General features: G+C 37.7%; 2 protein-coding genes across 2 annotated transcripts; one reads left to right on the top strand and one right to left on the bottom strand.

The window, feature by feature from the left end:
- Window positions 1–9,178: 9,178 nt before the first annotated feature.
- On the bottom strand, window positions 9,179–10,258 carry LOC137724880 (uncharacterized). The gene has a single exon (XM_068463535.1). The coding sequence runs from the start codon at window positions 10,256–10,258 to the stop codon at window positions 9,179–9,181; it is 1,080 nt and encodes a 359-aa protein (XP_068319636.1).
- Window positions 10,259–13,605: 3,347 nt separating this feature from the next.
- On the top strand, window positions 13,606–14,637 carry LOC137725321 (glycine-rich protein 2-like). Its single transcript, XM_068463968.1, has one exon. It carries the CDS (start codon window positions 13,673–13,675, stop codon window positions 14,297–14,299), a length of 627 nt encoding a protein of 208 aa, XP_068320069.1. The 5' UTR covers window positions 13,606–13,672; the 3' UTR covers window positions 14,300–14,637.
- Window positions 14,638–15,533: the final 896 nt, after the last annotated feature.

Genomic DNA, 15,533 nt, shown 5'->3' on the forward strand with positions numbered 1-15,533 from the left:
AAGGATCGCAGAGCGACCACAAGACACTGTTCAATAAGTGGACCGCATTTACTGTCCACTTATAGGTTGGGCATTAAGGGTCAGAGAAAGGCAATCACTCATTCTTAAAACCAACATTCTTAAGACCAAAGAGTCGGGTGGAAAAGAGTGGAAAGCTCTCCGTTCCTAATTCTCCTGTATTTAGATCCTCCAAAACCACAAGAATCCTTATTTAGAATGAGATTTCAACTCAACACCTTTCCTTCTGAGATTTCGAGAAGAGTTATGTTTAGATTTGATTTTGTCACTATCCGCCCATCCGATTGAAGCCGTTCAATGCAAGAAGAATTCCAATTTTACACGTTTGACTCAAGATAATTGTCAATGATTTTTAGAAACATTATTATGGCATTATCCTAATAATTATTTCTAATTAGCGAATATCTTGAAATCTTTTTAAGATGAGATGGACAAGTAATATGGGACTCTATTTCGGATGATTAACGTGGAGGATATCCACAGCATCAGATAATAGAGCATCCAAGATGAGATGATTATCACATGAATAAAAATGGCATATGCTTGTAGATATTGTTTTGGCCAGGTGGGTAATCTTCAGGGGAGATTTGACTCCTAATGCAAGTGTGGATCAGGATTAAGGATGAGCGACGGTTATGAATAATTGCGGAAATTGAATCATAACTGTTTAAGCCGTTGCTTGTATACCCATTTACCTATTTACCTGGTTTTAATCCATTTACCGTTTGTTACCCATTTACCATTTTTTACCTATTTATAGGTACATTTAACATGCGTTTTCGTATTTCAATATTTTAAGTCCTCATACCATTCCAATTAAGTTTACAGACAATATTTTTATCTGTTATCATTCAACGTAATATATATATTTGCTAAGAATTGATTTATTTGCTAAAAAAATACCTCTCATTACTTGAGCAAATTAACAAGCAATGCATTACGCCATTAACAAGCAATGGATATATGTAGAGGTGATAATTTGTAGCATTTTTTGTATTGGGATCTAAAATGGGCAACAAACGGACGTCTTGCTTATATGTAGAGGTGATAAGGCGATCCAACCGACCCGGTCAAAGGGTCATAAGGCTAAAACTAGCTCAAAATGACACGAAAGCTGTCTTCAGCTTAGGACTAGGCTAAAGGGTTTGTGGGCCTCACAAGGCCAAAACCACCAAATTAGGTCAGTGGGCTAGCCATTTCCAGCCAACTCGATGAGCCTAGCCCACTTTTTTTTTTTTTTTGACGAATTTTTTTTCAAAAAAAAAAAATTCTAATTTGTTTTCCTACACCATTTCTCACATACTTTTCATCATTTCATACTATCTTACTTCATTTTATTTCAATTCTTCACATTCTATTCTCTTCCAATAATCTTTTCTTTAATTTTTTTAAATAATTTTCAAATGACCACCACTTTCAATAATCTTCCAATAGATCCGAAAATCTTATTTTAATATGGTAGTTTAATTTAATTAGCTATATTAATTCAATTAAAATAATAAATTATGTTTGGCCTATTGTCATTTGGCCCTCTCGGTTGGAGATGATTTTTTTTGTCAAATGACTATGTTTGGCCTATGACCCTTTGGCCCCTTCGGTTGAAGATGATATAAAATATGACCTAATATTTTTCATTAAAATATAATTTTTTGCAAGACTATATGGCTAAACATAGATCTTTAGCTCTCATTCGGTTGGAAATTACCTAATAAGCAATTGATAACATGGTTGTTTTAATTATGAGTTAAAGGTCTACTTATCCTAGGATGTAGCATAAAAATGTGTCTAATTGTGGAACAACCGAGCTCCTGCTTCACTCGGTTTCTTTTGACTTCCACACAATGTTCTCATATACAACAACAAATATTCGATGTCAATATTCAAGCTAATATGTATGTTAAAAATTAAACAAGCAGTGACATTTGGAACTGCATGTTAGAATGTAGAACGGGCACAGACCCAAAAATGCAGTGGGATGAAATTTTAAGCTAATTTTCCTTGGTTAAACTACAGTCCCCTTTGCTTTTATGACATTTCCCCAATTTTATGAACCTGTTAATTCCTTAATCTGAACACTTTTAGGGTTTTTAGTTTTTTATTTTTATTTTAAATTTTACATGTCTTAAAATAAACGTTTGTATGGATAGCCGTTTATAATTGCGCTTAATACTCTTAATCATACATTTAAATTTTATTAGTAAACAGTTATATTTATAATCATTTATTTCTCTAAATAGTTATTTAACTCTAATTTTAAATAAGTAGATAACAACAATTATCCGTACTCATGATATTTTGTCTCTCTCTAATCAGGATGCATGCATTGGACAGGGTAAAAGATGATGGCTGATGGCTGATAGCTTTGGGTAATGATGAGATAAGAAGCCTAAGTAAGCTAGGTTTTTGGGGATGATGCGATAAGCTTACATAGGCTTTTATTTTGTTTGAAAAGTCACTAGTGGCTATCTGAAGGATAGATGACCCTTCTAGAGTTTGAGTTTCTGTTGAATTCTACAGAGTGATACTATCTACATTCATTTTTACTTTTTTTACATCTTTTGTTTTTTTTTTTTTTTGATTTTTTTTTAATTCATTCAATCTAAAAGTCAAAAATTAAAAATATGTACGATAAATTAAATAAGATGTATGAATAACACACTCTTCTACAAACACCATCAGGCCGTGCTAAACAATTATTCAACCCTATAAATACAAGACTTTGTGCAATGAAAAGAGGTCCCTTTAAATCAATACACAAATTTGTTCTGCGCAAACTCTCGCTTTACACAAAATCCTCTAATCCTTGAGAAAATATTGACCTTTCTTAAATTCATCACACACTTCCATCAAATAGTTCTTCAGTTAGGTTTAACAACACTGTGGTTGGTAACCGGCAACATTTTCAATTAGTTTTAACAACATTGAAGCTGTAGAATCAAGCGACCTAGGAGCACCTTCAGTTAGGCTTAACATTACTGCTTCAAGACCGAATGATTATTTATCCAAGTCTAGGTCAACAAGAATTTTCCAAGTCCTTGTTGGAAGAGGTCATTTCATTAGCCTTCTCGACGAAGTGATGTGTTACCAAGTTATATCGTTCGACACATTGGAAGCTGAACTTATTTTATGATTGGATATTCATAAGTAAATTTCAGAGTTCTGAATTTCGACAGTCAAACTACATTTACAATCAAGATGCCTATCTCTTTTGAGTATTTGTGTCTGTATAGTTTAGTACTGATTCGGCGCACTTATATTTGCACAAATATAATTACAGCGGCCGAGCCCGATGCCGATGATTTGTGAACTTCGAAGAAACTAGTAGCCTTGTCTTCAGGCTCTAGAACCTAGAGGCCAAGATGAGTTCCTTCATCGACTGCAATCGCAAGACGCATAATTCAGCAACGCGTTTGACATTACCACCATCACAGTAGTTTTTAGGGTCAACGGTTTAATACATAAATTTATTTCTCAACCACAAAAAAAGTTTATGAATTTATATGATACTGCAATTTTATTTTGTGAGAGTAATTTTATACAGGATTCCACACACCCATTTTTATTTCTTACACCAACTTTTTTAATTTTTGACTGACATTTCCGATCGGTGGATCGAATGAATTGGAGAAGATCAATGAACAAAAATAAAAAGAAAATATGTGAGAAGTAAAAAAAAGGAAGTTGGATCCCCTCCTGCGCAAATGGTGGGGATCCTCATGACCCACTACAATTGAATTTTGATCTAACGGTTACAAACAAGGGATTCTTTTAAAAGTTATAATAATTGTAGCCGTTGGATCAAAATTTAAAGGTCTGTGTTAGTGAATCATAAGGATTCCCATCATTTACTCAAAAAAAGATACAATTATGAAAAAAAGTATATGAATAGCATTACCCTTTCGTGAAGTGACATACATTAGCATTGCAAAGTATACTTGACCAGCAATAATGAGCATCCTCATCAATCTTTACCCCGATTCGACCAAAAAACAAATAATAATAAAAAATCAATCTTTACCCCGAGATCCAATATCGAAAGTGTTTATTTATTTAATCACAATTGGAAATTTATCTCCCCAATTTTTGAACAATAATCTGGAGCAAATACTAATGGACAAATGATAATCATATATTTATCTTCAACAATTAATGAACAATGCTTCATGATTAATCTCACTCAATTGGAGTTCTTCAGTTTTTGGATTTTAATTGTCGTAGCTGAAAAATTTCAAAATAATGTCACATGTTCTTCAAATTCATCATTATTATCTAATATGAATCTTCAAATTCAAATTTCGTCAAGATTTGAGCCAAATTAAAATACTACAATAAAAGGATACAAACTTTCAAATTAGCATAGATTATACCTAACACACTGCTAAACTTCCAAATTTCTGAGTAAAAAATTGTACCAAATTTGAATCCTTAGGGTCAACAAAATTATCATTCCAAAATCAAAATGGGTACAAACTTTAAACGTAAAAACAAACTTCAGAGTCTGAATAAAAATAGGAGCAGCATAAATTTATATTAGAATTGAACAAGTCCTCTAATTGTGATGACCCACATGATGACATACTGATGGTCTGGCTTCCTGCAATGCAGATTTGATCCTTTTGATCCTTGGTCTACCAGGTTGCTTCCTTGTCTTAGGAGACTTTACTATAATCCTTAGTGTAATCAAAAGAGCTTGCACCATTTTTCAAGATTGCAACAAGTGCGTATGAGCAAGGAAAGCCTCTTATTTGCCAATGCCTACCAACCTGTACAGATGCAATCACCTCAGCCTCCATCTCCAAACATAAGAAAGCGGTTCAACTTTCAAAATTTTGAATAAAAATGTACCAAATTTATGAATAAAGAATGTACCAAATTAGACTTAAAGGTACCAAAATCAGACTAGAGCAAAGTAAATGTACATTCAAACCAGACTTGATGTTTAATGTACCAAATCATCGAAATTTTGAAAACGAAGGAGCCGTAAGTCAAATCACTAAACCTTGAGCAAACTTCATGATACACTTCAAAGAATGCAGTGTGGCAAAAAATTGGGAAAGATATAGTGCTACCCTGATGGTGCATCTCTCGAATATAGCACCTTCCATATCCAAAGAATAAAGAAAAAAAAAATCCAAAATAAGCTGGTTTTGCATATATGAAATGAATGCGGTATTTGTAGTTCACATAGTTTGATTGAAAAGCTGGTTTTGCAGTCGCATGGCCTTGTAAAAGGAAAAAAAACTTAATTCACGCATTTTTTACATACACTTGTTGTGCATTGTAAGCAAAAACATACAAGCTACAACAAAGTACTCCGTTCAAGTCATCAAAATGAAGATACAAAACACCTGGTAAAAAAAGAAGAAAAAGAAAGTAAAATAATATACCTCGAACTGGTCGTAGGATCTCCAAGCTTCCTCTGCAAATGCATGCGTAATTCTTCCCCGCTTGAAATACCTCCGACTCGGTAGAACTATGGGTTCAAAGATTACCCGAGTAAAAATCTTAACAAAGTTTCCGCAATATAAGAATCCTGAGTGAAGTAGCTAGTATCGGTTATTTCAGTTTCGAGGGCTAGAGCTAATTCTTACAAGAAAACGCAGTAATTCCACGGACGATACGCCGGCGGAGAACCGTCCGAAAACCGACGCAGTATCTTCAAAATCTTCTTCAAAATATGCGTAACTGTAGAAAATATGAAAGAGAATACTTTTTCTCATTATTTTTCTCTACAAGATTACAAGGATATATATACATGATACAAGTGTGTAGGTAGGACAAGGTAGCCGTCCTAGTGTGTAGGTAGGACAAGGTAGGACGGCTGTAGGACGGCTGTAGGACGGCTAGTGTGTAGGTAGGACAAGGTAGGACGGCTATAGGACGACTTATTCTTCCAATACTCCGCCTCAAGCTGGATCAAGGAGGTTAATTGATCCAAGCTTGGAGAGCAGACTTTGAAACTGAGGAGAAGCAAGAGACTTCGTGAAAATATCAGCAAGTTGATCTTGGCTTCGAGTGAATGTGGTTTGAATTACCTTGGACTGGACTTGTTCCCGAACGTAGTGACAGTCAACTTCAATGTGTTTGGTGCGTTCATGGAACACCGGATTGGAGGCAATATGCATAGCTGCTTGATTGTCACAGAAAAGAGACATAGGTGTGTTGATTGAGAACCCCAAGTCCGAGAGAAGGCCCTTGAGCCAAATGAGTTCACATGCAGTGGAAGCCATGGCTCTATACTCAGCTTCGGCACTTGAGCGAGCAATTACATTTTGTTTTTTGCTCTTCCATGTCACGAGGTTTCCTCCAACCAACGTGCAGTAGCCAGTAGTGGATTTTCTATCAATAGCATTCCCTGCCCAGTCAGCATCGGTGTAGGCAATGATTTGAGTATGACCATTGTTTTTCATGACGATTCCCCGACCAATGGAGCCTTTGAGGTATCTGAGAATTCTTTTAACAACATTTAAATGAGCTTCAGTGGGTGCATGCATGAATTGGCTTACAAGACTGACGGCGTAAGTTATATCCGGTCTGGTGATGGTGAGATATATAAGCTTACCCACCAATCGTTGGTGGTAACTGATATCACTGAGAGGTTCTCCTGTCAAGTCCAACTTCAATTTGCTATCAAGAGGAGTACGAGTTGGTTTGCAATCCATCATCTTCACTTCTTGAAGTAAGTCAATCACATATTTCCTTTGACTCAAAAAAAGTCCCTTGGGGGAAGTGGCCAGTTCAATCCCAAGGAAGTATTTTAAAACTCCTAAGTCTTTAATGGCAAATTGTTGATGAAGAGAATGTTTAAGAGTGTGAATCTCATCAATGTTATCACCTGTGATGATGATATCATCAACATAGATTAGTACAACTAATTTGCTAACTGATCCTATTCGAACAAACAGGGAGGAATCATCATGACTTCTCTTGAACCCAAAATTTTCAAGTACCGAGCTCAGTTTGGCATACCAGGCACGAGGAGATTGTTTCAAGCCATAGATTGACTTATGAAGCTTGCAAGCCATACCTGAATTCTGTGCTTGTGGATGACCTGGGGGTAGTTGCATGTAGACTTCCTCTTCGAGGTCTCCATGTAAAAAAGCATTTTTTACATCCATTTGGTACAATGGCCATTCATGGTTCACTGCAACAGATAACAAAACCCTTATTGTGCTCATCTTAGCCACGGGAGCAAATGTCTCCTTATAGTCCACTCCAAAAGTTTGAGTAAAACCGCGAGCCACCAATCTTGCCTTGTGTCGTTCAATTGAGCCATCAGAATTAAACTTGATTTTATAGACCCATCGACTGCCTACCACCTTCTTGCCTTTGGGAAGTTGAACTACACTCCAGGTTTTATTTTCATTCAAGGCTTTGAGTTCTTCTTCCATGGCTAGCCTCCACACAACTTGACGATTGGCTTCTTGAAAGTTCCTTGGTTCACTTTCATAGGACAATTTACTGAGGAAGACTGCATGAGAGTGAGAGACTTTGGAGTAATTTACAAACTTGTGAATAGGGTACCTGGCATGGTAAGTTTCATAGTCTTGCAGCCTTGATGGTGGAAGTCGATCTCGAGTCGGATTCCTGCGGGGTTGAGCTGGGATCACAATAGGTTCAGCTTCACTCTCTTGTATAGATGTTGTGTTATGGTCATGGGGAACTACTTGTGCTTCTGAGGCTTCAGTGTCGTCTCCAATAAGCAGATTGTCATTAAGAGTTGCATGAGAGTCCCGGTTGTGAGGTAGTGAATGGACACAGTCACTTGGTTCGACTGGATTTGGCAATGGGAAGAGATCTAGGAAATGCTCCCCCTGACGATTTTGATCTGATGATTTGTTGAAATATGGTTGGTTTTCATCAAACCGTACATCTCTTGAGACAAACATCTTCCTAGAGCACGGATTGTAGCATTTGTACCCTTTTTGGGTGGAGGAGTATCCCATGAAAACACACTTGACAGCTTTGGGATCAAGCTTGTCTCGGTAATGGGATTGAATATGAACATAACAGGTACATCCAAAGATTCTCAGATGGGAAAGATTAATTTTTTTGTTTTGCATAACCTCAGATGGTGATTTTGTATCCAGAACACAACTAGGCAGTATGTTGATAAGGTAGGTGGCTGCACGAACTCCTTGAGACCAAAACCTCTTAGGCACATTCATTTGCAACATTAGCGCCCTGGTTTTTTCAAGTAGGTCCCGATTCTTCCTTTCAGCAATTCCATTTTGCTAAGGAGTACCTACACAACTTGTTTGATGTATAATTCCATGGGTGCTCAAATAGTTAGTCATATTTTTGGATGTATATTCAGTGCCATTATCAGACCTTAGTATGTGGATTTGGGACGAAAAATGGTTCATGACAAGATTATGAAAGTCCTTGAAAGCATCCATAACTTCACTTTTGAATTTTAGGAGGTACAACCAAGTGGCTCTTGAGAAATCATCAACAAAGATAACGTAGTACCTATAACCATCAAAAGACTCTAGAGGTGCAGGTCCCCAAACATCGGAGTGCACCATCTCAAACAACTTGCTAGTCCTAGACATGGAAGAATTGAATGGGAGTCTAGTAGATTTTGACAAATGACAAATTTCACATACAAGGGAGGATTTGCATAAACTAGGGAACAACGTAGACAACACAGATTCTGAGGGATGTGCTAGGCGTTGATGCCACAACCGATGTTCTAGGTTTGAGCTGACTTAGAACCCCTTTGGAACATTGAGGTCCTCTGAAAAATAGTACATCCCATTTAGGTAATGACCTTCACCAATCAGCTTCTTGGTGGCTAGATCCTGAAACACAACATTGTGGGGGGAAAAATTGCACGACAGTTTAGAGAGTTTGTAATCCTTCATACGGACAATAATTGAAAAGGAAAAGATGGAAAACGCTGTGGACTCAACAGTTTCTGAGATCAATTTAACTTTCCCTCTACCTAGAACTGGCACACCTCTACCATTTGCTACAGAAACTAGTGATGGTTTAGTGTGGCTTTCAAAATCGTATAGCTTAGAATATTGATTTGTCATGTGATCTGTGGCACCTGAGTCTATAATCCAAAAATCATGAGAGTGACTAACATTTAGAGCAGTTGAAAGAGCACACATGATACCTGGAATGTCTCCTTGAGGTACATGACCAGATTCAGCTAAGAACCCTGCAAACTGTCCAAGAATAGCAGTTTGACTTTCCCCAGTCGACGTTTCACTGTGCTTCCTTTTCTGGTTTGAAGGTAGGTTGAGAACTCATTCAACAAGTCAGCCGGATTGGCTGTAAAGTTCATCGACCCACCGATGGATGTAGCAGCAGCAGCATGGTACTTGTTTGTATGTGGTCTGGCGTGTGAGCCCTTATGATCTCTTAAAGGCTTGTTCTCAAACCTTGGCTTCAACTCAGGGTGCAATATCCAGCATCGATCTATTAGATGTCCAACATTATTACAATGTAGACACTTCAGATCTGGCCTTTTTCCCTTGTATACTTTATCTCCAAATGACTTGTGATTTGTCACAAAAGCTCTAGCCTCAGACACACTAGGTTTTACGTCAACATTCATGACTTTTCTGCGTACTTCTTCTCGCTGGATGGTAGTGCAAACACTTGCAAATGATGGAAGTTCGGGATTCATTAGAATATGGCTTCTAAGATCTTCATATTCAGAACCCAAACTTGCAAGCAAATGAAAGATTTTGTCTTCCTCGGACCTTTTTAACAGTACGGCAGCATCGATAGTGTGTGGTCGATACATTTCTAGTTCGTTCCACATGTTTTTCATGCAACCGAGATGATGAACTAAGGATTTATCACCTTGTTGAAGACTTGCAAGATTCCTCTTAAGCTGGAACACTCGAGCAGCATTGTTTTGATTTCCATACATGTCCTTGACTGCCTTCCAAAGAGCACTAGAGGATTCTGAAAAACTGAAAATTTCAGACAGCTTAGGATCCATGGAGTTGAGGAGCCACGACATGACCAGCTGGTCTTTGCACAGCCATGCTTCATACTCCGGCGATGCGACGTCAGGTGCTTCAATACTTCCATTGACGAATCCAAGTTTGGATCTTCCTCCAAGGGCAAGAGATATTGATCTGGACCATGGAAGATAGTTAAACTCATTTAACAACACAGAACACAAACATTGGTTTGGGTTGACTTCAGCTTCTGGAAAACTAGGGCGATGAGTTGTGAAGCTTTCAGCTTCTGAGCTAAAAAGATTATCTTCTGCCATTATCGAAACGAATGTGCAGAAGAAGAGAAGGGACAACAATGGAGTCAGGCCGGTTAAGGTTCCGGCTCTGATACCATGTAGAAAATATGGAAGAGAATACTTTTTCTCATTATTTTTCTCTACAAGATTACAAGGATATATATACATGATACAAGTGTGTAGGTAGGACAAGATAGTCGTCCTAGTGTGTAGGTAGGACAAGGTAGGACGGCTGTAGGACGGCTTGACGGCTGTAAGACGACTAGTGTGTAGGTAGGACAAGGTAGGACGGCTGTAGGACGGCTTGACGGCTGTAGGACGGCTTATTCTTCCAATAGTAACGATCGTGGAGGGAAAATGGGTCCGACTCAAATTCTGGGAATTGGATGATAGATATCCACGTTGATATTAATGAATTTGAATGCAAACATAAACATAAATACCAGAAATTGAATAACTTGACAAAGTTTTTTCCCACTAAATAGAGTCCACCTAGAACGCTATTGCGTTCAGTTCTGTGATATGTCTTCAATTAGATAGGGAGATAGAAATTATAAATTAAATTTTTCAAAAAAAATAAAATAAAGTTGTCAGGGAAGTATGTGAGAAGTGAAATGCTAATGCCTGCACAGTCAAGGGACTTTGGTAATAAATTGAAATTCAACAAGGTTAAGTAAAATGACATATGATAAAAGATTAAGTGTATGATGAGCATACACTATAGTTATGATAGTGAGCAAAAATGCTCTCTATTGAGTCATAAAGAATTGGAGACTGGGAACTAGATAAGTTAAGAATGTTGAATTTGGATTCTAAATGTCTATACAAATCCAAGTATACTCAATCAAATTTGATTATAAAAAAATCAAGATTTGATTATAATTTAAAAAAATAATTAATTTTGGTAGATTAAAAGGGATTTTAAGTGAATTCTATGCCTAAAAGCATTTACAATCGAGATATAAATTTGAGATGTGAAAGCCACCTTTACATCTCACTTTATATTTTCGGAATATGTATATTTTAGTTTTACTTCAACGAGAAAGATGTAAATTAAAGATTCTATTTTAGTTCACCCTCAAAATATGTAAAAAAAGTTGAATATATTTATTTACTTAAAATGAGTGTTAACCATTTTTGAGCCAACAAAAAAAAGAGTCCATTTTAAGGCATTTTTCATTGAAGATGCTCTTGGTAAATCTAGCATCTCCCATTCAGATTTTGAAGTAATTCACTCAGAGTTCGCATGAAGTTTGTGAAGGTGCATTAAAATTTTACCCACCCTGAATTTAAAAGGATTTTTATTTTTTTAATGTCATATGAAATTATACATTTTTTTAATTTCTTTTTATCAAGGATAGTGCTATTCATATATTTTTTTTTACCCTTCACACACTATTATTAATTTTAACCATGGATCTTCTTCATTCATTTAATCCGATGACCACAACCTTTTATAAATAATTAAACTAGTGTGTGTCGCTTTATTATACACCTAGTTGAGTGATGAAGTTTAAAATTAGAATCAATTGTAAGTCGTGTTAGATTAAATTAGTTCTTTATGTATACACATTGTTTTTTTTCTTCTGAACAAACGATATTATCTACATTAAGAGGTGAGAGAGTGAGCTAAGCCTCATAATGAGTCAGAAATAATGTGCTTCAAATTTGCATTTGGTGAGAATCGAACCTAAAACATATCACTTACAAGAGAAGAAGAATACCACTAGACCGTAACACTAAGTAACTTTTATGTTTACACATTTAGAATCATAACATAAGGTCTTATGAGATAAATGAATTACTTGATAATTTTCTTGAGAAAAATTATTTCAATTCCATTTAGGGTGATGCTATCATACTATTTTTACTTTTCACATATCATTTATTTATTTTATCTCTTGATATTTTTCAATTCACGCAAATTAAAATAAGTATGCAGTGATAAACAAAAAAAGTGTGTATACTGTATAGTACAGCTCTTCCAATTACTCTCCCAAAGCATGAACCCTATCGTTGGAAAGGCGTAGCAGATTAGACTCTACCTGCAGTGGCTTTACCATCAATTTGACCAGTTGACCTCACCCAAAAAAGAAAAGAAAAACCTCATTTTTGTTTTACGTGAGGACATGGGGATTGCATCGTAATTTAACTCCATATTTCCCTCAAAAATCACCTTAAGAGTGGTATTACGCCCACCTTACTGTCTTATTTTCTCATCTTATTTTATTTTTTCACTTTCAATAGTGTTAAAAGAAGAAAACACTCTTTTCTCATCTGCCATTTCCTAAAATACCCTAATGTGATTTCAGCCCTTGACACCCTTACTCCGCTGGAGTGCCGCACCAACTCCCAACATCCAACCCAGGTCCCCCAACCATCGAACACCACCATGGTAGCAAAACTGCCTCACCAACCATCTTCTTGTTCCCTTGCATAGTCTAGATATTTTATTTTTCGTATGAATTTCAAGTATTGCATATTGCAATGGAATTCTTTTTTGGAGGGGAGGGGGGGGGGTTATGTATTTAAAGTTTTAGAAAGAAGGGAAATGAGAGAGAAGGGAGATGAGGTTTGGGTTGGGATTAGAACCAAAGAAGGGGCTTGGAGGACAGAGAGTTTAAAGCCATGTATGTTATGAAGTAATGATGAGTGATATATGATCAGTTGTTTCATATTTGATAAGATCTTTGGAATTAAGGTCTTGGAAAAAGAAAAATGAAAATAGAAATACTTGTTTACAAAAGATGAGATTTTGTCTCAGAAAGGCACAATAATTAAATTGAAAGAAAGAATTTTTTTTTCTTTTACAAAGATGGTGCACGGGCATAAGGAAATAGGCAATCCAGCAAAGTGCAGTGAGCATAAGGAAATTGGCAATCTATAGTACATTTTTGTTTTGGTCCTTACATGTCATTTTACAAGAAGGTAAAAGTGACATTAAATTTATACTAGAATGTGGGTGGAAAAAAAGATAATAGGATGAGTTTATCAACACTCTTACCTTAATTAAACATTTTTTTTTATTGAAACCAAGCACCACAATGTTCCAGATTCCCGAAACTGCCCCTCCACCTTGGGTTAAAATGGTAAATAACAAGAAGTACATGGAGGAAAGAAGAGGAAGATATTTTGGGTGGGGATGAAAAGACGAAAAGGACACTGGAAATGGACTATTCGAATGCCATCGTGCCATCCCAATGCCGAATCCAGCGGCCCATATAAATCCGTGTAAATAAAAAATATCCCAGCCGTCGGATGGATCGTGGGCAAAAGGGAGCCGTGGGTTGGGTTCTCTAGAGTGCCACGTGGCAGTGGGACTTTTTCGTTCAAGTTGGATGTATAAGTAGCTGTCAAACCCTGAGGCCGAAAGACCCACAGTGATAGAGAGAGAGGGGAATTTTTAGGGTTAGGGTTCTGAGATTTGCGAGAAAGATGAGTGAGAGGCTGAGCGGCACCGTCAAGTGGTTCAATGACCAGAAGGGGTTCGGCTTCATAACCCCCAACGACGGCGGCGAGGATCTGTTCGTTCACCAGTCCTCGATCCGATCCGAAGGTTTCCGCACTCTTGGAGACGGCGAGACGGTCGAGTACACCGTCGAGGAGGATGCCGGTGGCCGAACCAAGGCTGTTGACGTGACTGGCCCAGAGGAGGGTCCCGTTCAGGGCAGCCGAGGCGGTGGGGGTGGTGGACGAGGCCGTGGAGGCGGCGGTGGTGGAGGCTACGGTTTTAACGGTGGCTCTGGAGGGCGAAGCGGTGGCGGTAGAGGTGGCCGAGGAGGTGGTGGGTATGGCGGAGGAGGCTACGGCTCGGGTGGTGGTGGGTACAGCTCAGGCGGTGGATACGGAGGTGGAGGCGGTGGCGGTGGCGCTTGCTTCAAGTGTGGTGAGTCTGGACACATGGCGAGGGACTGCTCTCAGGGAGGTGGAGGCTACGGAGGCGGTGGAGGCGGCTATGGAGGAGGCGGCCGTAGCGGTGGTGGAGGCGGAGGTGCTTCTGGAGGGTGCTACCAGTGCGGTGAGTCGGGCCATTTCGCTCGGGAGTGCCCGAACAGGGGTTAAAGCAGTCGTTTCCAGTTCAGCGTCTGTCTGCCTGTGTGGGTGGTGCTGGTGTGTTTGGTTTTTGCTTAATTAAGTGTTGGTTTCTATGAATCAAAAACTCGTTTCGAGTAGTCGTGGTTTGCGGTTTTATGGGTCATCTCTTTTGATTTCAATCTATGGAAACATGAAGTAAATGATGATTCCTTTTGATGTAGTAATTTTTCTTTCTTTCTTTTTGGTTAAGGTTTTTTTAGTGAGGATTTGGTGTTAATCTGGCAGAAAATGTGGATCTGTGGTTAGTGGTTGGATGTTGATTCATACACATTAATATACTCTGCTCCTCCTTATTTTGATTTGTTTATCGCTGCGCAACAACTGGATCCTTGTGGTTTTAGGGTTTATCTGATTTGGGAAATTTCAATTGACCTAAATCGGATGTAGAAGGACAATAATGCACCTGTCATTGTTAACCATTTACAGAAACGTACTATTATGGGACTGTTTGTGGCCACGCTTATGTTGTGGTTGGGTCATTTGGTCATTTGGTTTTAGGTAGGTGAGTGGAAAGCGTCTACTCAATGCGTTACACATTTAATTGCGTATTTACTTTAATTGGGTCAAATTCTTTCTCTCTGAACCAACTTGCGCCAAGGAGGAGATTATTTGTTGATGTCGACCAACCCTAATTAAAATTTAGCGTACATTGACGCAAGGCACAAAATCCTTGATTGGCGTCTAGGACTGGATTAGGTGTTCGATTGACGTTAAGGATCGGATCGGATAATATACTAGATTCAATCTGTGATCAAGGATTGGATTGGATAGTATAATATTTTCATCAACATTGATGAATACATGGAGGGATATGTTTTCTTCCAATCTCAACCATCTTACCAAAATGTTTTAGATGTAATTCAATTCAATCCAATTAAGGAGTAATTCAATTCAATCCAATCATGAACGTCAAAGGAGTCCAAAAAATTGTTCATGTGTGCAAACAAACCTTTTAGCGTGTGATAATTGAAGTAAATGAAATGAGAGTCAATCGTAAAGGGCAAAATTTATGTCTGGCAAAGTTTTAAAAAACGTTAGGCGCTAGTCGGGCGGTTGATTGGGACTCAGAGCCTAGGCGGACTAAACATATTTAAGTAAATCTATTATATTTTGTATAAATAAGTGTCTGTTTATACTTGAATATATATAACTTCATCATAAATTATAAAATAGAATGACATATTTATTATGAAGTATTGAA

The sequence above is a fragment of the Pyrus communis genome, chromosome 2, assembly GCF_963583255.1.
Source record: "Pyrus communis chromosome 2, drPyrComm1.1, whole genome shotgun sequence".
NCBI lineage: Eukaryota > Viridiplantae > Streptophyta > Magnoliopsida > Rosales > Rosaceae > Pyrus > Pyrus communis.

Bases quoted from the DNA above. Each gene is read 5' to 3' on its own strand.
- LOC137724880 (XM_068463535.1), bottom strand. From the start codon at position 10,258: ATGGCAGAAGATAATCTTTTTAGCTCAGAAGCTGAAAGCTTCACAACT.
- LOC137725321 (XM_068463968.1), top strand. From the start codon at position 13,673: ATGAGTGAGAGGCTGAGCGGCACCGTCAAGTGGTTCAATGACCAGAAG.